At 44.5% G+C, this 25,460-nt stretch overlaps 2 protein-coding genes across 8 annotated transcripts in view; one reads left to right on the top strand and one right to left on the bottom strand.

Annotated features, from left to right (window-relative positions):
• Positions 1 to 7,956, bottom strand: part of CFAP77 (cilia and flagella associated protein 77) — a 128,104-nt gene extending 120,148 nt beyond the window's left edge. For both annotated transcript variants that reach the window (XM_058524368.1, XM_058524369.1), the window contains exon 1: positions 7,762 to 7,956. In XM_058524368.1, coding sequence (XP_058380351.1) covers positions 7,762 to 7,956 — 195 coding nt within the window. The remainder of the gene's footprint in view (positions 1 to 7,761) is intronic.
• A 2,709-nt stretch (positions 7,957 to 10,665) lies between these two features.
• TTF1 (transcription termination factor 1) overlaps positions 10,666 to 25,460 on the top strand; it is a 40,293-nt gene continuing 25,498 nt past the window's right edge. For 2 of the 6 annotated variants that reach the window (XR_009215926.1, XM_058524357.1), the window contains exons 1-6: positions 10,799 to 10,933; positions 15,238 to 16,256; positions 17,538 to 17,764; positions 19,120 to 19,305; positions 20,264 to 20,342; positions 23,091 to 23,221. Coding sequence is in view for 5 of the 6 variants with exons in the window: in XM_058524357.1 (XP_058380340.1) it covers positions 15,256 to 16,256; positions 17,538 to 17,764; positions 19,120 to 19,305; positions 20,264 to 20,342; positions 23,091 to 23,221 (1,624 nt within the window). In the remaining variant the exon portion in view is untranslated. Of the gene's footprint in view, positions 10,708 to 10,798; positions 10,934 to 15,237; positions 16,257 to 17,537; positions 17,765 to 19,119; positions 19,306 to 20,263; positions 20,343 to 23,090; positions 23,222 to 25,460 lie in introns of those variants that run through there. The other 4 variants (XM_058524358.1, XM_058524360.1, XM_058524359.1 and 1 more) reach the window with 4 other exon arrangements.

Below are 25,460 nucleotides of genomic sequence, written 5' to 3'. Positions count from 1 at the left end.
GTGGGACGCGGCCTCAGCATGGCCGGAGAAGCGGTGCGTCGGTGCGCGCCCGGGATCCGAACCCGGGCCGCCAGTAGCGGAGCGCGCGCACTTAACCGCTAAGCCACGGGGCCGGCCCCTATGTGTTTTCTAAATACTTTCGGTGGGCCATTCTCCCCACCGCGTGCTCCTCGCGTTGACCCTTCTGCTCATTGACCCACGTCAGTCAGTTTCTCGACTGAACCCTGAGGTGCCTTTAAATTATTGGGTGGAAAAATACAGCTGTTTTCTTTATAAAGTGTGTTTATTTGCTTCCCTGAAATGCTGTACTTAGTGCCACAATGAGAGCACCAAGGCTATGATGGGGCTCTAGCCCGCCGGGAGTTTAATATCTGGGGTATCAAATCAATGCTGTTTTAAATCTTAGAGAAAGATTTAATGCTTTCTGAGATTTAATGCATGCTGAGAAAAACCAAACAAACCCCTGGAAGGTGGTGCACCGGGGCAACAACGCCTGTGTAACGGTCAGTGATTGTTCAGCAAGCCCTCCCTGTGCCCCTTAGTTTACCTGAAGGATTACCGAGCCACACTATATGGACTGCAGAAAATGCTTCTTGTTTTTCTAAACTGCAATGTGAGTGAGGGTGGAGATAGACACGCCCCAGACAAAAGCCAGCAAACTTATGGGAGCTACATCCCTAAGGGCAAGGAAATAGATTCAAAAGGGGGGATTTAAAACAGTCATAAAATGTATGGGAGGGGGAAACAGAAGCCAACAATAGATAAACAATTAAAACTAAACCGTCTCATTTCTACTATCTTTGTATTAGGTTTTCAAGAGACCCTGGACGATGGCTGAACTTATAATGAATTCTCCACGTGTCTGTTTTCTGGTTCAGGATTTCTCAGCCTTGTCACTATTGACATTTGGGGCCAGAGGAGTCCCTGCTGGGGCCTGGGGGGACTGTCCTGTGCACTGCAGGACGTTGAGCAGCATCCCTGGCTTCTACCCACTAGATGCCGGTAGCAACCCCCTCCCCGGTTGCGACAACAAAAAACATCTCCAGACACGGCCAGATGTTTCCTAAGGAGCAAAATTGCCCCCTCAACGGAGAACCACTGGTCTAATACTAGAATGTCACGATCTCTTCCATATGATAGTGCCTCATTTAAATTAGTCTTCATTACATCCTTGAGAAGCACGCAAAGTAGGCATTAGCACCCATACTTTACAAATGAGGAAACTGAGGCTCAGAAAGTAAGCCACTTGCCCAAGAACCTCAAGAGACTTAGAAGCTGGATTGTTTTCACCCTTGGCCAGAACACGCCCATCTGCTCTGGAGCACACAGTTGCTGGAAACAGGAGATGAGGTGGGTGACAGTATTTTTAACAAGAGTGCAAAGGGGAAAAAAGGAAGCACTTGGGTGGATTTGTCTCGTCATAAGTTTATTTTGTAAGTTCAAATTTATAACATTTACTTAAAGCCGATTGATGAGAATAAGAAGGTTGTTTTGAGGAAGGTAAAAGTTTGGAATCAGGCTACTGGAAAATAACAAAAGTGCCCACTTATTAAGTGCCCTCCTGGACCTGGCACACCTGTGTCGTCTCATTGAATTCTCACAACTCTCTCACGGCCAGGTGCCAACTGCTATCACCCCATTTTACAGAGAGGAATCTCAGGCTCGAAAGTAAGTAACCTTTGAGTAAGAAAGTGGCTGAGACAGAACTCACTCTTGGATCCACCTGGCCCCAGAGCCTGCCATCTACACTGCTACGCTGGCCTATCTCTCCAGTGAGGTGGCTGCACTTCCTCTCTGCCCGGGGAAACCAACTTAGTGCTGGTTTTTTTGTGGCTGTATGAAAACAATAGCTGCAGCCCAGAATCATTTTAACAGTCCTGATTCACAGTGATTCAGGAGCTTGAAAGGAGAGTGAAGCAAGGAGCGATTTCATTTAAAGTTGAATTGTTACCAATGACCAACAAACAGTAGCTTTTTTTTTTTTTTTACAAATACAAAAGTCAGATGAGAAGCACACAACATTTACAATATACACTAAAACCAACCAAAACGTGGTACGATTGTGACTGTTTGTGCCTTCGCTTGTTTTTGCCGAACGAGCCAGAGGGTCCTGAAGCAGGAGCCACAGCCCAGCAGATGGGGCTGAGATGTAACGAAGCCGGGTCCCCAGAGGTGTGGCAGAGCGCTCCCCACACTCTCCTACACGAACAGATTCACCCAGCCTGAAAGTCCAGAAAGACCTGTGCTTGGTGACAGTCCTCCCCGTCTGTGACACATTCACAGTGGTCCCCACACAAGCACAGAACTAACATCCCAAAACCAGTTAACTTGAAGCATAGCTAACGTGTTGGTGATCTCCAGTGTTAGCATTTCACATAGAATACATTTAATTGAGTTTCTTTCTTATTATACTTTTAAACAGTTAAAGATGCTTTTTCTTCAAAAGCAGTTCGGATCAGACATTTTATGAGAATTCCAGGGCTTCTGCAGACATTTGAACAGCTTGAAAACCACTGCAATGGAAAATAGGGTTTGGAAATTCTGTCCACGGAGCCAGTTGTAAATCAAGAAAACTTTGTCTTTCAAATAAAGGAAAAGCGGCCTGAATTATACAATGAACAACGCTTGAGCCTAGAAGGCTCTGGAAGGTGCTGGAAGTGACTGCTGACTTGTTCACCCCAGACTCAGAATCCTCCCTGGGGGAACAGCCTTCCCACTATGCTGCAGTGTTCTGAGAGCCACGTAATCAGAAAGTGGCTGAGTTCAACCCGGGGAACCCAAATTCCTGAGTCTTATGTTTATTAGCGTTTCAAAGCCAAAGCACCCTTTTCCAGAGGGACAAAGAGGAAGGCGGGCTCCTCCATCAGAGCGGCTGCCCCTGGGGCAGTGGCGAAAAGCCTGTGAGAGAGCAACTCCGCCTTCGGAAATGGCCACGGGGCTGGGCACTGCTTCAGCCCCGCTTGCTCACCGAAGGATGTGACTGGGCGCCAGGAAGCAGGAGGCTTTGATTTAAAAAGAAGAAAAAAGAAAAAAGGACTGGGAGAGAGAGTTGCAAGGATAGATAAACCCAGGGCTTTCCCTAGAAAAATGAAACCTACCCACTGGCCAGCGGAGACTGGGCCATTAGGGTGGGCAGCTCGTTTTTAATCCCCCTCCCTAACATTTTATTTTCTCCTATTATGTTGTAATTGAATATAAAAGGATTTGAGCAATCAAAGGTATATTCTCTTCGACAGATAAAGCCGAATGTAACATTTTCACATTTTACTCAAATGTAATAAAAATACCGACCCACGCTGGGATACTTGTACAACTGAGTGTTTGTCTGCCCGCCTTCTCTGCGTTTGTCTCTATCTACCCGTTTATGTTCGCCAGCATCAATATTTATTAGAGATGTTAAGCTATTAGTGGGCATGGTGTGGTTGCCTAATTTTGTAGAGCATCCAGTTTGAACACACTGGCTCTAAATAAATGCTTCCTCGTGATGATAATGATAATGATCCCAGCAGCTGAGTCTCATAAACTAGGACCAGACTTGACATGAAAACCTACAAACACTTCGGATCTAAGGGGAGTGGAATCATTCGGCCCCAGAGCACTGAGTTTTTTCCAGTCCACCTCTGATCGGAATCTGTTCTTCACCCTTCAGGGTCCAGTTCCCGGTCTGTTCCTTCATAAAGCCTCCTGAGTCCTGCTCAGGGCATCCTCCCTGCAAATCTGAACGCTTCTGGGTAGTGCAGTTCACTTAAAACTTATAGGGTGGGACCCATGACATTGCTTGTCTTATCATTTGTGTGTGTGTGTATGTGTGTGTGCGCGCGCAACAAGAGCTAACATTTCCTGAGAGCTTTCTTTAAGGCAAGTGCTGTGCTGAGCAATGTATATATGCAATATACATGCTCATGAAATATATATATATTGCATACATATATACATAAATATTTGTGTGTGTGTGTGTGTGTGTATATATATATGACATATATATACCCGTCTCCCCAGCTAAATAGTTAACTCCTTACGGGTAAGGGCTGAGTTCTGAATTTGTTTCTGTGCCCCCAAGAGAGCTCAGGATGGTGCTGGGCACTGAGTAAACACTCAATAAATATTCCTTGGCTGTCAACAAACCCCGAGAAATTAGTAGAGCTCAATTTGGAAGGAATGTTGAGTGAAATGATATTGGAATCAGATTCATTGGTGAATATTTTTTGACTGCCTGCTGTACAGATGTAACCAATCTGGGTTGTCATTAATTAATTAATTAATACATGGCCAAAACAGCAGGGGGCTGGAAGTTAGGAGACGTGAATCTCATCCCACTTCTGCAACCAGATCAGAGGGGCAGCCTGGACGAGTCTCTTCCCCTCTCTGGCCCTTAATATCCTCAGAAAAGGAATTGGACTAGATGTCTCTAAGCCTCCTTCCAGCCCCAAATGATGTGATTTTATGACTCTATTTTACAAATGCATGCATTTCTTATTTGTGACATAAACCCCTACAGAAAAACAAAGTCAGTAATAAATTATGAAAAAAATCGGGTGCCATGATCATTTGCACTTTCTAAGGATGCTCGATTCAATAAATTCCACCTCTGTACCCAGCCTGCCTCTCCAGGGCAACAGAAGATTCAAGGCTGTCAGTGGAGCAAACCAAGCAGTCTCTCCCTATAATTGTATTGACAGGATATCAGCTGAGTTCCGATGGCAGGAAGGTGCACCCTGACAGGTTCTGTGAAGGAACCTTGAAGGCTATTGTAGTAGGATCCTATGTTGAGTCAGAATTCTGAGGAAATGAGAATCAAGCAGGGAGAATCTTGGTTCTTTCTCTATTTCATTTTATTCTTCCCAGAGAGTCACATTTAAAGGAAAACTAGCTAACTGCACATCACTTTATACAACAGAGTAGAAGCCCTTTCCAACGGAAAATACTTACATCTTTCTGCGGCCACATAAAACACTGAGTTGATTCAGTTGGTCCCACTAATAACCAGTTGGCTTGGTTTTAAACGAGGCAAATAGTTACGGAGCATTTGTAGATAAAATACCTGCTTGGATCTCTGAGTTTTTCACTTTTCACTTGGTTACTGTGGCATCTTGCAGACATGTTCTTGAATAACTGATGTGTATACGTCCTGGTAAATTCCATAGGTGTGAAATAGCAGTGTTGGGTTTGTTCAGGCAGTGTGTCTGCATTTTAAATGAAAAAAATCCTCATCCTATTCACTGGAAAAAACAATCTGAGCAACAACCCTCTAATATGGTGGAATAAATGACTATTTCTAAGGTGGTATATTCTTCCAATATAGATGCAACCTTCAGGTTCAGACTTAGACAAAACCAAAATATACTCCCATTCTAATCGTCCTAAACATACCCACAGTGGAGGGCACTCCCACCTCTGCTACACATAATGAGAAGGCGTACACTAACACAGGGGTCTGAAGACCTGGGCTTGTGAAACTGACACGCCACAGCGAAGAAATCCACAAGCCAAGCCTCAACAGAAATTTCAGTAACATATGAAAAATACATTTTTTAAAGGATCCACAATCTTGAAGACTTTCAATCCTCTTTTCTTTAAAGCCAAAAACCCCAAAATTTTTTCATATTTTAAATTTTCTTTGAAATATAGGAAGCTGTTTGGTGTGGTAAAAATAATGCTGGGCTGGGAGCCAGCGAACGTCGCCTGTAACCCAGGATCTGCCAAAACCTCGTGCGAAGAGCCCAGCACAGACGGCCTCAGTGTACCCATTTGTAAGGAAGCTCGGAAAAGGTAACAGTCAAGGTTCCTTTTCCGTCACAATGTGTTCACAGCTTTTACTTAGGTCAGGTTTTGGTAGAAAATCTTGTAGTGCTGCTAAATATTGAAATGTGGACATAATCTTGACTACTACAGAAAGTATTTATGACCCATCAAGAACCTGAGGGTGGAAAGTAAGAAGAAAAGGCCCTCTGCGCCCTGCCTGCCCCTGACAGAAGAGCCGGGCACAATCCCCAGAGAGCCCCTGGACCTAGCCCCCTGCTGCTCAGGCTCAGTCACCACCGGCCAGGGAAGTCCTGCTCTGTGTCTCACGCCCTGAAGATAGAACCCCTAGTCGTGGGTCAGTCATCTCCTGCACATTTTCCAACCTGAAGTTTGGGTTCAGAAATCACGGATTGAATTCATTCTGAAAGCTGTTCAGCTAGTGCCATCCAGAGGCCAAATATTGTCCTTCTTGATATTCGAGACAAGCAAAATGATAAAAGTGAGGGAAATTTTTTACTTATACTATATGTACTCTATGCATATATTATACATATACACATGTATGTATATATGTGTACATACGCATGTAAAACGTATGCATATGTATATGTATTTCTATATCTATGCATGTACCTATATGTATGTATGTATATATGTGTATATATGCATATATATAGCTTGGGGTGGGCATCACACACTACTAATTCACCATGGAGAATAACTTCATTTTCTCTTTAAGCAGGAAGGAGCTGGCCCACCAGTAACCACCTGAGTGAAAGCAACCACCTAACATGAAAGCAGCTGATCAGAGGGGAGGATTTGATTCTGCCCTTGATCCCAGAACCGTGAACCCCCTCTGTCCCATCTGTCCGCTTAGAATGGCTCTTCTCACCTGGAAATAAGTGAAAGACCTTGTTCCACTTGGCGGGGGTGGTGCCTAAGAAAGGGGCATATTAAATAGAAGGGTGTGGAGTGTGATAAGCCAGCTTCTCCCAGGTGCTGGCCCAGCACAGTTTGGGGAAGGCAAGAGGAGAGAGTCAATGTTTTCACAGATACCAATTAACTCAGCTAATTCTAGCACAATGTTAAGAAGGCCTAGGTTCCCTGTACCAAAAACAGAAACAAACAACAAAAACTCTGGGCTCTAATCAGCGCCTGGTGTTCAGTTAAATAATTGTTGCTGAGTCCATGGTTACCACCGGCGCCTTCCACTTCTGGCATCTGGAACTGTGCGCATTTTTAAAAGGACACTGCCCTCCAGTGGCGCAGGATAAATTTGCTCCGTGACCGGCTCCCCAAGCGCCAAACCACAACCTGACTTTTCCTGGGGCCCCGGGAAGACTGGGCCATGCTACGCTAGTGCTGGGTGATCACCTGTCCGGAAACGAGACTAAAGTGAGGGAGCGTGCAATAAAAGGGGAGGCGATCTGGTTAGAAAACGCAGCTCCCTCACTCGTGCCTGCCGGACGTCCTAGGGCGGAGATTCGCGCTTTTTTTCTCTTCTGGATCAGTTTGAGCGGGCTGAAATTAACGTGTGAACTGACGCTTCCAGGAGAGACACACAAGGCTTGCTGCATAGTAGCAGCCCAGGCGTGCAGGGCAAAGGGAGGAGGCGGCCTGCACCCTGAGGTGAGGCAGGTGGTGAGTAAGGACAGTCTGGGTGCGCGCGACCTGTCACCCTGTGAGTTCAGCAGCAGGCTCCAGGGTAAATAGCAGCCGCCGACATCGTGCGCTTACCGCATGTCAGGCGCTGGGCCAGGAGTCCCGCAGGGGTTACCCTATTCAATCTTCCCAATCATTCCCTTTAATGAGAGGCATTATCGTCCCACTTTGAGGATGAGGAAACTGAGGCTCAGAGAGGCGATGCGACCTGCCCGTGACCACACGGGAATCCAGGTTTGTCTGGACTCGAGTTGGAGCCCCCAACGCTGCGCTCGGACCAGGACAGGTGGAAACCCCCGCGTGGGTGGCCAGTGAGGGGGCGAGCGTGAAAGGGTGGTGGGCTTGTGAGCGGCTCACCTTGACGATGAGCGGGTTCTGAAACATGGAATCGCGCACGACCCCCAGCCTCTCGTTCTCCATGCCCGGCCGGATGTCGGCCACGGTCAGCGGCCGTCGTGGGGGCGGGCAGATCTGGCTGACCGTGCGGCGCACCGGCTGCTTCTTCTTCTTCCATCGCGTGAGGTCCTGGAAGGAGCTCCTGGCCTCTGGCATCCTGGGGGTCGCGGGGTGTCAGCCCGCGGGCTGGATTGGGAGCACTTTCCGGCTTGGGGCCGGCGTGGAGCTCCTAGGCGCCCACCGTGTGTCCCGGGCCATACCACCCAGATCCCGGGGTGGGCACTGGACGCCGGGCCCCCTCCGGATTGGGGCGCGCCCACTTCGCATCGCCACCTCGTTGCAAGGAGCCTTGAAGCCTTAAGTAAGGCCATCTGGTTCCTCAGAGTGTCTTTTGGGCGCCGCGCTGCGGATTGGGAATGGAGAGAAAATCAAGACCACCCCTTAAGGACGCATGGAACGGTCTATCTCCATGGCGACGGGACGCCAACAGCGGTGGGCCTGTGCGGATCCTTTCTCTTTCAGGAAACTACTGGCGGCCACCAAAGTGGACCTGTTTGGGTTTTCTTAAATAGACACGACAAAACCCCAAGAATCACCATTTGTTGTGTTAAAAAGCGAAGGGGCTCTAGACAGCCATTTACACTTGACTTCCGAATCAAAATACCCTCCCTCCACTCACCCCAACTCCACTTACCGCCCCTTCCCATTTCTCTTCCCTGCGCCACCCGCATACCCCCGGGACAGAGCGCTAAATGTTTCCTGATGAAGTAGAAATCCGCATTCCAGGCCTGATGCTTTTGCCAATCCACTGGGTGATCTTGAATTAGTCACCCTGTTGGAGCCTCAGTTTTTTGCTTCTGTGAAATGGTTAGGGAGTAAAGTCTAGAGTTAAAGGAGCTGGTATCCAACTTTGTGCAATAGAATGGAGGAAAGTTGGAAAATACAGATTCACTGAATCAGAATATCTGGAAATGTGATCTGGGAATCTGAATTTTTAAAAATTTCTTCCCTCCCCCTCGGATGTTTTTATTTTGAAAAATTTCAAAGCTACAGAAAAATTGAAGAAGAGTGCAATGAAAATCCATATAGACTTCACCTAGATTCACCAGTCCTTAGCATTTGCCTCATTTGTTTTCTGTGTGTGTGTGCGCTCGTGTGTGTGTGTGTGACGATGCACACACACACATTGCTGAATCATTTTGAAAATATCTGCAGGCAGTATCGTATTTGACCCTAAACACTTCAGCATGTATCTGCCAAGAACAAGGATATTCTCGTACATAACTACAATGTCATTACCATGTCCGTGGATTTCCATGTGATACTACAATAGTGCCTAATATGCAGTCCACGGCAAAGTTGGGAATCTGCAGTTTTTAAAAGCTTCCCAGGTGATTCGTGAAGTGCTTTTGAAACCACTAGCCTGGATGATCTCTAGTCTGCCTTCTAGTCTAGTTCCAGCCTTTTGTGGGTTCGTTCATCCATCACTATCATTTTCATTAAATGTACAAATATCTACAGCACTCTGGGTAAAGGGGTTCACCACTGCGCAAGCTGCACAGACAACAAACCTGAACTTCAAGGGCTTACATACCAGCCATGGAGAACACCAACACCACATTTACAGAGCAGAGCAGACAGACTTCCACCTGCTCCTCCAAGGCCTGGAGCAGCCCTTCAGTGGTGACGGGTGTGTGTGTGTGTGTGTGTGTGTACGCTGCATGCTTATGGTTTCTCCAGCCTGCTTCACTTGCAGACTTTCACAGAAATATCGGTCGTGCACTTTTTAATCAAAGCTGCTTGGCAGCTCACACAGAGGCAGTCAGGTGGTGCAGGGGGGACAGAACAGTGGAGCAGTGGAAAGACCACAGGTCTGAATCCTGGCTGGGCCACAGAAGTCCCCTTGGACAAGTCACGTTAACCCCTAGTTTTCTCATTCACAAGGGGAGGCTGATAGTACCTAATAAAGATGCCTAAAACAGAGGGTTGTGATAGGCTTAAATGAGAAAACGAGTTGCCAATATGGTTATGTTCACTATGCAATAAAACTAAAAGTTTGAGAGGTATGTATACTGGCCTTGACTTGATGGCCTAGTTAAAGCTTTACTTTTAATCATAAGCCAAGTTTCTTCAGGACTCAGTTGAAATGGGAGGATTGGAATAGATCACCAAGGCTCCTTGTAGCTCTAACCTTCATCTAAGCTTAATGTGCATCTGACTCTGCACTAGGCAGCCCCTGCCAACCTCTGACTTCATCTCCTACCACTCTCCCCTTCGTTCGCTGTGCTCCAGCTGCCGTGGCCTTCTTTCAGGTCCTCCAGCAACCAAGTTCAGGGCCTCTGGATTTGCTTTCAGCCTGGAACACTCTTCCGCCTAGATTTTTGCTCGCCCCTTTCATTTAGAACTCGGCTCAAATGTCACTCCTCAAAGAGCCTTCCCTTCCATCGAAAGTAGCACTCACTGCCCCCATTCACTTTCCATCGCATTACCCTGTTTCATTTTCCTTATGGGATAATCTGAAATTATCTTGGTTGATTTGTTGGCTGTCTATCATCCTCAGATTAGGGACCTCACCATCTTGTTCACTCCTGGACTATAGACGGAGCTCAGCAAAAAGGTGTTGAGTTAATGGAATGCACGCATGAATTAACTAAGTCAATCCAAAAATTCTGTCCCGATTCTGTCCCACTTCCTTAGTTTTAGGGATCATGCCTTACCCCACCCCACTCCCAGCCACTCTAGGAACAAAATGGGCAGGCATCTACGCATGTGTCACCGCCAGGGAGGCAGGCGTGTTGCTATGGCAGCGTGACGCCGGAGGCCGGACCGGAAGCGACGCACGACTACTTCCGGTTCCACAACAGCAGCACTTCCGGACTGGAAGGAAGGTGGCGAGGCTTTCTAACGGTATGTGGAAAGCGCTTTTTGGTCGTTCCGGTTTTTTAAATGCGCATACGGTGTAGAAATCGAGCGGTGATCGAGAGATCGAGAAATCTCCTGGGCGACCCGCCCGTGGCCTGAGGTCTCCAGGGATGCGACTGGCGCCTGGATTCCCCGCGGCCGCTCAGGCCCTTCCACACGGGGACTGAGGCTGGGGTCTTCGGGCCAAAGAGGATCGAGAGCCGAACATCTGGTTAGTTCCTCCCCTCTCAGCCCCAGGACGCCCACCCCAGAGCAGAGCAGAGCAGGGTCTCTGTCGCACCCGAAAGGTGGTGAGAGAGTCCAGGACCAGGCTTGGGCACGTAGCCTGCGGGGCGGGAAGTGGTATGTTCCGAATAAGTGGGGATAAGTGCATATCCGTTCGATGTTCCCTGTGTATCGAGCACTGGGAACCCGTTAGGATCTGTCCAGGATCCTAACCCTTAGGAGGCCGATCATCCCACAGCTTCGCTGAGTGCAATAGGGCAGCAGCTGGCTTGTTGAGAAACACTGCATAACGGGGAGACGGGACCCAGTTAAGCGATTAGGGAGAGCTTCTTGAGGAAGTGACTTTCAAACTTAGACCAGTTAAAGGGCAGAAAGGTAATGCCGAGGAAGAGCATTCCTGGCAGAACGAACTGCTTTTGCAAAGTCCCTGAGAAGAAAGGAAAGATGGTGTATTCTAGGAACTGAAAGAAGGCAGGGAGTGGGAAACCCGGAGAGAAGTGAGACCGCAGAGGTCAGCAGGGACCAGACTACATCATGAAGCACAGCAGATCTGTAAGGATTTTGGACTTTATCTTAAGAATAACCGGGGAAAAAAAAAAAAAAAGAAGAACTGGCAAACCATAAAAAGTTTTTAGCAAGAAGTGACTACATATTTAAAAGGTTGTGCTGAGTTCCAGTGACCAGAGGGAGAAGCTTAAGAGGTGTTTACAAAAAAGAAAGAAACTGCTGGAATGTAAAAGAATATTTAAAGGAATCCTCTGCTCTGTTCATTGTTATTAAGAAGTCCTGAAAGATGGGCCTGGAAAGTGTTTATTGAATTGAGTGGCTTGAAGGCCATAGGCATTCTTCCTGGAGTAGTCTCAGGGGGGTAGTGGAGGTGGAAGCTAAGAAGAAATGGGTTAAGAAGTGGACGGAAGATGAGGAAATGGAGAGAACAATTTTGTAAGACATTTTGCTGTGAAGGGGAGGAAAGAGAATAGCTGGGTGGGACTTTGCGGTTCAAGGCTGGTTGCATTTTGTTGTTGTTTTTGTGTTTTTTAAGATAGAAGTAAAGATTGTTAGAGCATTGCTAGAAAGGAGCCAGTGCAGGAGGGAGAGGCTAAAGATACAGGAGAGAGATGTATCTGCTGGATCAGGATCTCTGAGAATGCAAGAGGAGGTTGCGATCCAGCACACGCGGAGGAAATGGCCGTGGACAGGAGAAGGGACGCTTGCGTTGTTGCAGGAAGAGGGACAGAGGACAGGGCGGACACGGGCAGCTGTGTTAAACTTGGAGGGTGACATATTTCTCATCTAGTGTGTGTGACGGTAGGAGGTCATAGGCAGGTTAATCTGCAAGTGAGAGGGAATAATGGAATTCAGCAGTTCGTTGAGAGTTGAGGAGACGTGAGATAATTGTTGTAAGAAGAGGGGACGAGTGAGCTGTCCAGAGCAGTGCTGTCCAGAAAAATAGAATGCAAGCCACATACATAATTTAAAATTTGCTAGTAGCCACATTAAAAAACATAAAAAGGAAAAGGTGGAATTAGGAATGTATTTTACTTAATATCCAAACTGCTACTTCAACACAAAAGCAATATACAAAAATTATGAATGAGATATTTCACCATCTTTGTTCTAAGTCTTTGAAATCCAATTTTACATTTAGAGCACAGTTTGGCCTGGCCACATTTCAAGTGCTCAGGAGCCTCATGTGGCTAGTGGCTACTGTATTGGACAGCGCAGATCTAGAGGGTCATAGTTTGATTGCTGAGCAATTTTCAGGTCCCAGCTGTAGTGAGCAGCCAAGTGTTTAGAGGAGTACGCATCTGCCCAATTGTGAGTTTTTTCTCCAGCCACTCTTGGCAGTCCGAAGGCAGCCAAAGAGAAGGCATTAATTCATTCCAAAAAAGTATTTATTGAGCTCCTCCTATGAGCCAGGCACCATGCTAGATGCTGGAGCTACAGTAGTGATGAGATGGAGAGTCTGCTAGACCCTCTGCAAATAGGGAGTCAGCTTGAGACACTCACTCTGCCTATAGCTGAGACTTCAAAGAGGTCATAGATAGGTTTCCATGCATCTCTGGGTGACTTCAGGGAGGAAGGCCTCAACCAAAGCTTTAGATGCCTCCACTGAAGATGAGATCCTGGGGCCGAGGACTTGGCTTATCACTATAAATACACATTTTCTTTCATATTCCTCTTCCCTCTAGCCAAACAATTCGTATAGCTGCCCTTTACTACCCAGGATAAGTTAGGTGCCTTCTGTAGAAAATGTGCCTAGCATTCAGACTTGAGAAACCACTGATAGAGAGAGGTGTCCAGGGTCTATTGTTAAGTGAAAATAGCAAAATGCAGATCAGACTATATGGATATTACCTTCTGTGTGAGAACAGAGGGGAAATAAGAATAGATTATTTTGATCTTTGAACCACGTAAATGTATTACCTAGTCAAAGAGAAATAAAATCTGAAAAATTGAAACCCAGAAGCAATACAAAGCAAGGAAAGTTATGACATGTTTGTAAAATTATATTTTTAACCATCTCTCTTGTGAAGTATAACTCTGAGACTGTACTTACACTCCAAAACGCCTGTGCTCTGATGAGTATTGACATTGGAGCCTTATTAAACTTCATTTCAACTTATTGCAGAATTTCAACTCCTTGTTGGACACTAACAAGGCCCATTCAGCCTCTTTCTCAAAGAGTCGATCTTCTGGTTTGAGGGCAGTGGGTGCTTGATGTCCCCACTGTGAAGATGCTCATGGAGCTGCTCTGTACTGGAGTTCTGAGACGGGGCTTCTCGATGGTAGAAATACAGAGGGCAACAAGACAGATAAATTGTCTTCCTTCTTGGAGTTTACTTTTTTAGTAGAGGAGACAGCCATTAAATGACTAATTAAATAATTGTTTTTTAAACTACAGTTGGGCTAAATGCTACAAAAGAGAAGTACAATTTGCTGTGAAAGTATATCATTTGGGGAATAGGCCAAGCCCAAGGAGTCAGGGAAAGCTTTCTTTCTTTCTGTCTGTTTTTAATTTTTTTTATAAATACTTATACATTTATATGCTTCAGTTGCTTGTTTTTAAACACAAATGAAAGCAATCTATACCCTTGTTCTGCTCCTTTTTTTTTTTTTTTTGGTGAGGAAGATTGGCCCTGAGCTAACATCTGTTCCACTCTTCCTCTACTTTGTATGTGGGATGCTGCCACAGCACGGCTTTCACGAGCGGTGTGTAGGTCTGCACCTGGAATCTGAACCCACGAACCCTGGGCCGCCGAAACGGAGTGTGTGAACTTAACCTCTCTGTGACCAGCCTGACCCCTGCTCCTTGCTTTTTGATTGAACTCTTTCAAGCATTAAAATAAGTGTAGATAAAAATATAACAAACACTCTTGTATTCATTACCCCCATTAAGAAATAAAAGATTACAAATATAATCTATACTTGTTCCTAATCCCTGAATTTGCCATTTATAATTCCCATGCCTGTATTCATAGTTTTACTATGTATGTATCCATTCAGAAAAGATACATAAAATTGTTTTGTGTGTTTTAAACTTCATATACATGGTATCATAATGTATATATCCTCTTAACTGGGAAAAGCCTTCTTGAAGAAGTGATATTCAAGCCAAGCTCTGAAGGATGAAAGGAGGCAGGGACTGGGGGAGGCAGTGGAGAGTGCTCCAGAGAGAGGGAGTTGTACACTATAAGACCTTGAGCCAAGAAAAGGATTGTGACATGTTTGGGGAACCAAAAAAAAAGGCCTGTGTGCCTGGAGCACAGAGTTGGAAAGGAGAGGTAACAGATGAAGCTGTGAGGGCCGGCCCCGTGGCTTAGCGGTTAAGTGCACACACTCCACTGCTGGCGGCCCGGGTTCCGATCCCGGGTGCACCCACGCACCGTTTGTCAGGCCACGCTGTGGCGGCGTCCCATATAAAGTGGAGGAAGATGGGCACAGATGTTAGCTCAGGGCCAGTCTTCCTCAGCAAAAAGAAGAGCATTGGCATGGATGTTAGCTCAGGGCTGATCTTCCTCACACACACACACAAAAGATGAAGCTGTGAGGGGAACAAGGGCCTGATCGTACAGGGCCGTTCTCTGTTAACTACTTTTTTCTACATCATAAAGGCAATGGGCAGACAGAATGAATTACAGTGAGCCTACAGTGTGCATTTAGAATAACATAAAATTTATAATCATGACTCCAGGCTTGTCATTTGTCATACAATTTCATTTTTCTGTGATTTTTTCTCTTGAGGCTAATGTTTAAAATGCTTTGCAAAAATAAATCATTGTTGTCAAGTTTCCCTATAGGAATAAAATGGAAGGAGAATCAAGCAGATTGGAAATCCATGGTCCAGTTTTTGACAAGAAAAAAAAATATTCAGTATATAAGGACAGACATCGGAGGCATTCCCATGAGAGTTTCAGAGACTCCCCCCTGGCAAAAGAACAGCCTCACATAACTAAGAGTAAAAAAAAGAGAAAGGATTTCCAGTGTCTTGTTTCTTCTCCTTTGAAAAAATCAGAAATCTGTGATGAGACTGAAAAGGATACTTGTATACCCAAGAAGAAAAAAAAAAGAAGACATCATGCTTTGGGGGTAGACGAGGAAACAGATGTTGTGTGTGTCCTGGTGGATAAAAAAAAAATCAAGAACACGCCAAAAAAATGTAGAGAGGATGTTGACGTCATCTATGTTGATACGAGCAAGAAACAAAAGTCAACACAAGAGCCTGAAGCAAACGAAATGCATTCAGTTACTAAATCACGTAAAAATGAGTCAGAAGAACTGCATCATAAAGTTAAGAAAAAGAACAAAAAACGTCGGAGGAAAGTTGACTCTTGTGATGCTCTACAAGAAAGCCCGTGTGCGAGCATCACCCTGCCCCGGTCGGAATCACACAAGCAGGAATCCCTGCTTTCTGTGGGCCTAGAAGGTGAAATTACACAACTACCAGCATGTGCTGGTAGAAACAAGTCTAAGAAAAAAAAAAGAAAAATTTCAAATAACCAGGAATTTGAGGCATTGGCCGTGCCCGAGAGTCTTGAGAACTCTGAGGGATCGCAAGTGGTCGGTAAGGTCGAGACTACAGAAGACAGAAAGGAAGCCCACAGTGTAAAGCAAAAGGCTAAGAAAAGGAAGCGAAGGTCTTCTGTTGAAAGTGCCGTAGCATCTGGTGGTGATCTTTCGGTGCTCAGTACGGGCTTTGAGGACACACTCTTTGATTCATTGGAAGGTAGTTGTACCTTGATTGAAGAAAGTGCGAGACCCAGGCCACGAGAGGAGAAAACCCAGGCCTGTTCCAGAGAGGTGCAGAGGTAATGTGGGAATGTTGTGCCTTCGGAGGGTGGACATGTTCTGTACGAATTCTGCCCATTGCCTCTTTATTTGTCACATACATGGTAAATGGCGGAAATCATAAAGAGACCGTCGAACAGAACAGTGTACACATTTAACCGAGGAAACTTGGCAGGTAGCTTCCCTTCTTCATGTATAAAATAAGGCAGTTAGATTAGATTTGCACTAAAAATTCTTCCAGCTCTGAAATTCTGTGAATAAGTTGAAAAGGCATTTTAAGACCCCCTAATTACTTTTGTTTGTCTATATGCATATAGACAGAAGAAAGGATTAGATAACTTAGAATGTTACAGAGCAGGAAAAAAACTTGAATTAGGGTTCTCACTAATAAAAGAAATTTAGATATCATTATTTATATAATTATCATTTAAGTATACTGTCTGGTGAATAAATGCCAGAATTTTCTTTAACTACTTTATCTCAGTTCCTGGGACTTGGGACAGATTTTCTCCTCATTTTTACTCAGTGACTTTCTTACATTTGTTAGGTTGTCCTGGCTTTAAACAGTTTCACATAGAAGTTAAATGGGAGAGGGCCCCACTTCAGGCTGTATTGATATTGTTCGTGGGCCCACTCATGTCATCCTCTGTGCCATCTTATCGGGAACATTTTCAGAACACTGATAATGAAGCAGGAATGTTCTAGGACTGTGGTTCTTAACTTGTATTATGTGGGCCCTCTGAAAGCTCTTGACCCTTTGCTTAGACAAATGCACAGAATTATCCGGGTAGCTGATACAGTTGAATATACTAGGAGGAGATTTGGACATGGCAGAGAGTTTGGGGATGAATTAGTGATAGATATGTAGAAAACTGCAGCAAAGCAACTGTAACTCTGTAAACCCTGAATTGATTTAACTAGTTAGTAACCATTATTATAAAACTTAACTCATTGGAAGGGTCAGGGAGAGGTGTCTTGAGTGTCATTGGGGGTAGAAGAAGGCTTAGCTTATTAGAAAGTCAATATCTAAAGCATAAAAATTGAGACATAGTAATAAGAGAAATAATACCTGGTGGAAATGGCCCTAGGGTGGTGCATTTACCTTCTACGCAGCCTCTGAGAGATATCCAAGTTAGCGAAGTTTCATGAAAGAGTTTAGACCTCACAGACTGAATCAACTCCAAGATCTCTTCTAGCTTTAACGCTGTAGTAGCCTAAGTGAGAGTCATTTTAAGAAAAGAATTTAAAAACCATTAGGGCAAGTGATATGTTAATGTTAACAGTCTGATTTCTCCCCTTAGGTTAGAACCTACAAATGAAGAAGAAAGCAATTTGGAATCGGCCAAAGATTCTGAGACAAAATATTTATCTGAAGATTCGAGAGAGTCCGTTGATTCCGATGTGGATTTGGATTCTGCCGTAAAGCAGCTCCAAGAGTTCATTCCTAACATCAAGGAACGGGCTGCCACTACCATCAAGCGAATGTATCGGGATGACTTGGGACGGTTTAAAGAATTTAAAGCACAGGGTGAGCTTGTGGAACTTTAATATTTGTTGAACTTTCCTGTACGTGTAACTAACCCCTGACTTCCGTTTGTGAAACATTTGGATTTCTAGATTCACAAGAAGCATCCTTTAGCTACTTTCAGCTTTATCCCCTTCCAGAATTGATGTCCGAGCTGTAAAATTAGCAAAATGAAGTACACTGGTTTTCCTCCTCTTTGTCCAACTTCTGGTAGAGGAGGCAAGGAAGAATGGGGCTGAAGGACCCAGATAATCCACAGCCTAGCAGACCAATCCTGGAGAAGAGGAGGAGGAGGTTAATTGGCTGCGACACTGGGAAGGATACAAAAGTAAAATAAAATTAAAACACTCATATGGACATCATCAGCGTCAATGAGGTGTAATATCTTTCCCCAAGATATTAATTTGAGGGTGAGCTGGTTGTAGTGGGCACGGTCTCATGCGAGACCCAACTTGGTCTCCTCCTTGATTTCACTGTGTTAAAGAACTTCCCAGAAAGCTTACTGGATTTAAGAATAAACTACAAATGTAAGGCTGTGTACTACAAATGAGCAGTATTTACCAAGTGTCTGCTATGTGAGGCCCAATACCACCAGTCATTGAAAAAAGTGAAAAGAGGGGCCTTAGCCATATGGAATTAATCATGTTGAAGAGATTAGTTTTAAAAAATTGACAGGTGAGAAAAACACAATTTATAGAGCAGTATCTATAGAATGATCCCATTTTATTTGTATATTCTATGTTGAAATTTTTATGAGTATTTTATAAGAGATATTTTAAAAATAAAGCCTAAGGATAGAAAAATATACCGTAAAATGCAGTCAATACATAATGAAACTTAAGTGCTTTGAGTTACAAAGAGGAATAGAATGTAAAGAGCAATGACATTGTGACCGCTCCCCCTGATGTATATGCATAGAGAATATACGTAAGTATTCATGATCATGCCAGCCAATTCATAGTACTACCTTAGCGAGAGTAGTGTGGCAGAGGAGAGTAAAAGGGAGACTTCTTTTAAACTTTGGTTTCAATACTGTTTGAATTTTTGATGAATATATATTACTTTTTAATATGAAAAAGTGACTATTTTAAAAAGAGATCGATGCATCAGGAGAAGTCACTTTGGAACGGGATGACCAGGGAAGACCTTGGGAGAAGAGTGTGGGTAGAGCTGAGCTCTGAAGGAAAGCCGAGCTCCACGGTGGGGCCTGGGAGAGCGAGTGCCGCGTGCACAGGCAGGGCTGCTCGCCGCAGGGCGATGCTGCGGGCCAGGGAACTGTAACTGCTGAACACCAAGGGCTAGGTCTGCTTTTGTTCATTATTGACAGCACATACTTTTTCTCCCCACCCAAATCCTAGGTGTCGCTATTAAATTTGGCAAGTTTTCTGTAAAGGAAAATAAGCAGTTAGAGAAAAACGTGCAAGAATTTCTATCCCTGACAGGAATTGAGAACGCAGACAAGCTGTTGTACACGGACAGATACCCAGAGGAGAAATCTGTGATCACCGATTTAAAAAGAAAATACTCATTTAGATTGCACATTGGTAAGTTTACAGCTGGTCACTCTTTGATCATCCACAGCCTTCCGACCTTAAACAGATGACCCGCGGTAAGAATTGAGCACAGCGCCTGACCCATTCAGTGCACGCAATGCATGTTAACTGCCGCTCTGGTTAATAGTATTCCTGTTGCCAGCCTGTACTTTTGGGGGTTTGGAATGTGTTCATGTCTCCCAAGTATCATGCTTTTACAGATTTTATGAAAAGTTAAATTATCAACTTCTGGCTTTCCTACTTGGTAATAATTATGGTTTTCGGTTCTCCTGTTGTTTATTATGTGTTTTTTTGCATATACTGCACAAAGCATGTGCTTGTATGCACCAGAGTCTCCTAAGTTTTTTAAGTGTAGCCGTGTATGTGCTTTGTGGCTGGAACCCTCCTCCTGGAGGAGATGCTTGGAAAGTTAGAAGGTCATGAAGCAATATAGGATTGGACTGAAAAAAATCTCTCTTGAATTGAAAGAGTATAATTTCTTAGGTGTTGTCTGGAATGCACAAAGGAAAACAGAAGAGTGAGCCCCTGTTGAGGGACTGTTGCATCTTTAGAGTGGGAAAGCAAGAAAAGCTTATTCATTTGGAAAGTTTTTTTATTATCTTATGGAGAAAAGTTGGCATGTGTTCCCCACCTTAGCATCCCTTCCTCTGAGTTCAAATTACGTTGAAATTACTTTGCCATGTAAGAGTCTTTTCCACGAATTCAGTAGACCGGAAGCTGGAGCCTCTACACACTAAGCGTCTAGTTGTCAGAGGTCTGCAAGGAGACTAGTGATTTTGTGCATCTGCTCCTCGAGACAGCTTTCTACAGGACGTGAAATCCAAGCCTCGACGTGGGGTCTGGGAGAGCTAGTGTTGTTAAAGGGGCTGTCCTGGGTCCTTGTAGGATTGTGACTGCATTTCATGCTGTGCTCTGTGTGGCCCTCTGACTGCCTTTCTTCTGACTTCAGGTAAGGGCATTGCCCGGCCCTGGAAACTCGTATACTATCGAGCAAAGAAGATGTTCGATGTCAATAATTACAAAGGCAGGTAAGAAAAAAGTCCTAGCACCTTGAGACAGAGCCCTTCTCTAGTCTTTGCTGATGCTGTGAATCAAAATGTCCACAACAACAGATTAGAAGTAAAAACATCGTGAAGATTTTTGTGTGTGAAACCAGAGTGTGTATTTGCTGTCAGGTGTATGTCCTCAAGGCCCATCTCAAGTTCCACCTCTTTAATAAGCCTTTTGTTATCTTTCCTTTTCTGAATCCTCAGCTTTTTCTTTATACTTTCATGTTGGCACTCAACGTGCTCCGCCTCTTACAGTTGCTCATGAATTTTTCTCTGCTAACTTGTAAGCTCCTTATGAACCCAAACTTTCCTTCTCAGTGTGATGTTCCCTTCAGCACTTGCCCGGTTCTTTGAGTTTTCAGTAAATATTTGAAGGGGGAGGTATGCACTAGTGTGAGGTCATTTAAGTGTGATTCAGTGGTGTCAATGCAGAGTGCCTCATGTGGTGATGGGCATTTTCTTCTCCCTTTTTACCTAATAAAATACCCAATTATAGTTTGTTTCCAACATTCGAAATAGGACAAACGTAGATTAAGTGTTGGCTGTGGGTAAGCACTCTGCTCGAGGACAAAGGGATAAGCAGCAGGCATCAGCTCCTCCCTCTGAGGCCCACACAACCCCCAGTGGCCCAGCTCTTGGCCTCACTGGGAGGCAGACTTGGTAAAGCGAGCAGGGCCATTTGAGTTCTACTGAAATAGAGTCTAAATCAAGACAGACGTGTCGTCTGAACTTCAAAGGTTGATATGACCTTGGTTTTGTTTTGTTTTGTTAAATTTTTACCACAGGGGATAAACCTTTGGTAGAGCAAAGGTCTCCCACACAGGCTGAAACCTGCCCTACTCTCTTTCCCAAGCCCCAACAGTAGACGATTGCAGACAGAACCTGTAAGGAAATTCACTAAAGATGACACTTTAAATGGGACTTAAAAGAATGCTTTTGGTAAATTAATGCTGGCAGCTGAGGTAACATATTTTTCTACCTGTGACATAAATGTGGGAATGAAATTTTTAGAATAATAAAAGTCTGTCCTTCTAATAAAGTTCATTGACTTGTACCATATTATTTGTGTTGTGGTGACCATTTACCTTTAGAATATTTTTCCAGTTTAAGGAATTTTTAACTGAAAAAACCATGGAAAATCAAAAATCAAAGAATTTTAAGGCTCTGAGGACCTTTATAGGTCAGTGCCCCTGTTTCCTCGTTTTGTACGCTCAGTTTCTCTCTGATGTCCTCTTTTCTGTTGCTTCAAGGGTGCCTTTAGGGTTTTTTTTAATCTCAGGAAGACCCTGATTGCCTTGATAAGGAAACTACTAGAAAGCTTGATTCTTAATAGTGAAGGATTCCGAGTCTCTATTTACCATTCTCTGCATCTATAGATGAATTTCTGAGAGCGCTAGGATCGTATTGTCTGAGGTAGTTCTGGATTGCTGTCCTCAGAAATGGTTAGTATTTGACTAGGGCTTCTTCTGTGTTGCGTTAGTAATAAAACAAACACCACTCCCCATGTTGAGGAATTGTAGAATGTCGCAAAGATTGCTTTGTCTTCACTTAAACATGTAAGGTGTTTAATCTCAAAATCCACTTATAGTGCTTTTTTAGTTCTTTTCTTATATGTTCTTTTATGTGGGATTAATGCACCTTCAATTCCTTAAATAGCTACATGTTTGAGTTAAGCCATTTGTCACATTTTTATTGAATGTGGTCTGTCAAGCATTATGGATACCATAGCATAGCAAACCAATTGGTCCTTGCCTTTGTAGGACTGTCCCTCCAGAGCCACACTGCCCGTCACAGTGACCGCCAGACTCATGTGGCTGCTGAGCACTCGAAATGTACTTAGTCCAAGTTGAGATGTGCTGTAACAGGAGAATACACACTGGGTTTAGAAGGCTGGGTATGAAGAAAATATAAAGTATCTCATTAATACTTTTGGATACTGATTGCATGTTGAAATGATTGCATTTTTAAAATATTAGGTTAAATAAAATATGTTATTAAATTAATTCATTAAAACTAAATAAAGTTGGTTTTCATGTGACCACTAGAAGATTTTAAATGACACCTGTGCTTGTATTATCTTTCGGCTGGACAGGGCTGGTCTAGAGGAAGACACAGATCAACAAGGGACCCCTAAATGTATAATTGTAAGCTGTGACAAGTGCAGTGAGAGAGGCAAGGCAGAGTGTTCTCCGGGAGAGAACCACGGGGGCCTTAGGTAGTCAGGGAAGCCCTCACTGAAGACAGGGCATTTAGCTGCGTCTGAAGAGTGCAGAAGCTGTCCAGGTGGGGCAGAGGAAGGCCATTGCCACCGCAGCTACAGAGGCTCTGGGGTGAGAAAGGCCTAAAAGAAGGCCAGTGGGGCTGAACCATAGGGAGCGCCCAGCTTTGCAGGCACATTAAGAAGTTTGTGTTTTCTTGTGCGTGAAAAGCAAAGCCTTTAGGGGCTTGGATGGGGGATAACATTATCCAGTTATTTGCCCTGGCCACTGTGTAACTGAGCCAGGCGCCTGGTGGGGACTGCGGTGAATGATTTGTAGGATGACCATGCTTGAGATGCCAAGACAAAGTGACAAGAGCTCTGGCCATCGGTAGGACTGGAGCTGAACCAGGTTTCCTGACGGCCCGCCCCGTTCTGCTTTTCCCAGGACTACAGTATACAGCAATGAGAATACAGCTTTTACTCTTGTAGTTAATTCAAAATTGTAACACGTTTTCCCTTTCTCTTAGGTATAGCAAAGGAGATACCGAGAAATTAAAGATATACCATTCCCTCCACGGGAACGATTGGAAAAAGATTGGTGAGATGGTGGCTCGAAGTAGCCTCTCCGTTGCCCTGAAGTTCTCCCAGATCAGCAGCGGTAAGTTGTGGTCTCTAGTGCTCACCTGCGTCAGCCCACAACCACCCAGGGCCCAGGCATCATTGCAGGCCTGTCTGCTGAGAGAGCCAACGTTTTTCAAGCCATTCTATATACTGATTCATTCCATTTCCTCACATGTGTTTATGAAACCATACAACCTTTATTCCCAAGACTGATTCCTCCCACACCTCAGTTCAGTGGCTTTCAGCACGACTATAACTGCCAAGTAGACCAATACCCAAGGAAGCTGGTGGGTAGAAGAGCCTGGGCAGAGGAGGTCCCTTCCCCAAGGTGGCTAGGGATACCATGGGAGGGAGGAATGCGGTTCCATTGGCTGTTAGAGACTTCTCCCAAAACCTGAGTTGGTGATCTCCTGTCTCTTTTTCTCCTCTATCATAAAAAGTTTCCTTGGTTATATTCTTCACATTAAAAAAATCCCCAGCTCTAAGAATATAGTCCTCAGTGTTACTGTTAGCACAAGGGCTCACATGCTCCAGCCACATGGGCAGAGCAATGCAGCAGGCTGGACAGCCGGCGTCTGCGTGGCTGGAGGAGTGTGGCAGGCCCTAGGGGAGTTGGAGACTTTGCCTTTTTGTTACCGAACAATGGGCTCGCTCTGCTCACCGCCATCAGAGCCAATTAATCACAACGAGTTAGAGATTGAGAAAGGAAGTTTTAATTTTATTAGCTGGCATAATCGGAAAGATGGCAGATTAATGTCTCAAAAAAAACCATCTTCAAGGATTACGGAATCTTGAGGCAGTTATATAGGGAAAATGGGCAGTGAGGTGAGGGATCCAGGGATATTGGTCTCCAGGCATGATGGGCTCAAGGCATCACATTGTTCCATTTTTCTGTCAGCTGTGATGGATACCTTGTAGGTGTGTTTCCTGCCTGTGGTCAGCCTGTTCCTAGAGAGAAACTCATAGAACAAAGTTTTAACTTATCAAGCTATTGGGGGGTACATACGTAAGTGGAGGCCATAAGTCAGGAGAGCATGTGAATTTTTTAGAGTACGTACAGAGCAGCGAGTAGTCACACAGAGGAGGGGCTGGGGCCATTTGGCATAACAAGATGGCCTCACTTATGCTCACTTACATTTCGTGCCTCCAACTCCAGCCACTGTGTTGGGCGAAGACTTGGTATGGCCAGTTCTTCCAGTTTCCAAAAGTAATGCAAAAATCTAAATTTCTTTGTGTGTCTGTGTGTGTGAAATCTAGATATCTTTTTTTTCTTGGAACTCTCGTGATTTTTAAATTCATCCAAATTGTCATTGGGGAAAAAGTAACAACACTCTGTGGGTCAAACCAAAGATATTTGTAGGCTGCCAGTTTGAGGCACTTCCTCAGCCTGACTGTGAATGTCTGGACAAGAAGGGTGAACCACAAATGCTTTTGACACCCTCCATGATGATTGGTTTCAGCGATTCTCAGGGGCAGCTGTTAATTTCACATTAGGAACTCTTGGGGAGAGTTATGTACATAATATAAAAGTCATTTGGTTATTTGTTTCCCATTAAGTGTTTGGGAACCTCACGTTTCATACGGGAGACATTACTCTTAGGAATAGAAAGAACAACTTTTTTGAGGTTAAAAATAATACGCTGCTTTAAGAAAGGACTTTTCTGGCATTGGTTCTTAAAAAGAATCTATGGCCACTTCATTAGTTTTATTTTAATTTGCACGTAACTGTGTTTGATAGTTTTATGTTTGTGTAATTGAGATGTTGTCCATTGTCTTCTGAAAAGTGCCTGATTTATCTTTTTTTTAAGACTTTTTTTTTTTAGAGCAGTTTTGGGTTCACAGTAATATTGAGAGGAAGGTACAGAGATTTCCCATATATCCCCTGGCCCCATACATGCACAGCCTCCCCCCATATCAACATCCCCCACCAGAGTGAGACATACATTTGTTACAATCCACAAACTACATTGATGCGTCCTAATCCCCCAGAGTCCATGGTTTATGTTAGGGTTCACGCTTGGTGTTGTACATTCTGTGAATTTGGACAAATGTGTAATGATCTGTCTCCATCATTATTGTTTCCTTTTTTTTTTTTATTTTTTTTCCCCCAAAGCCCCAGGAGACAGTTTTGTGTCATAGCTGCACATCCTTCTAGTTGCTGTACGTGGGACATGGCCTCAGCATGGCTGGAGAAGCGGTGCGTCGGTGCGCGCCCAGGATCTGAACCCGGGCTGCCAGTAGCGGAGTGCGCGCACTTAACCGCTAAGCCACAGGGC

Source organism: Diceros bicornis, chromosome 28 (genome assembly GCF_020826845.1).
Source record: "Diceros bicornis minor isolate mBicDic1 chromosome 28, mDicBic1.mat.cur, whole genome shotgun sequence".
Lineage (NCBI taxonomy): Eukaryota > Metazoa > Chordata > Mammalia > Perissodactyla > Rhinocerotidae > Diceros > Diceros bicornis.
The sequence above is the reverse complement of the archived record's forward strand: the minus strand, read 5'-3'. Positions and strand labels throughout refer to the sequence as shown.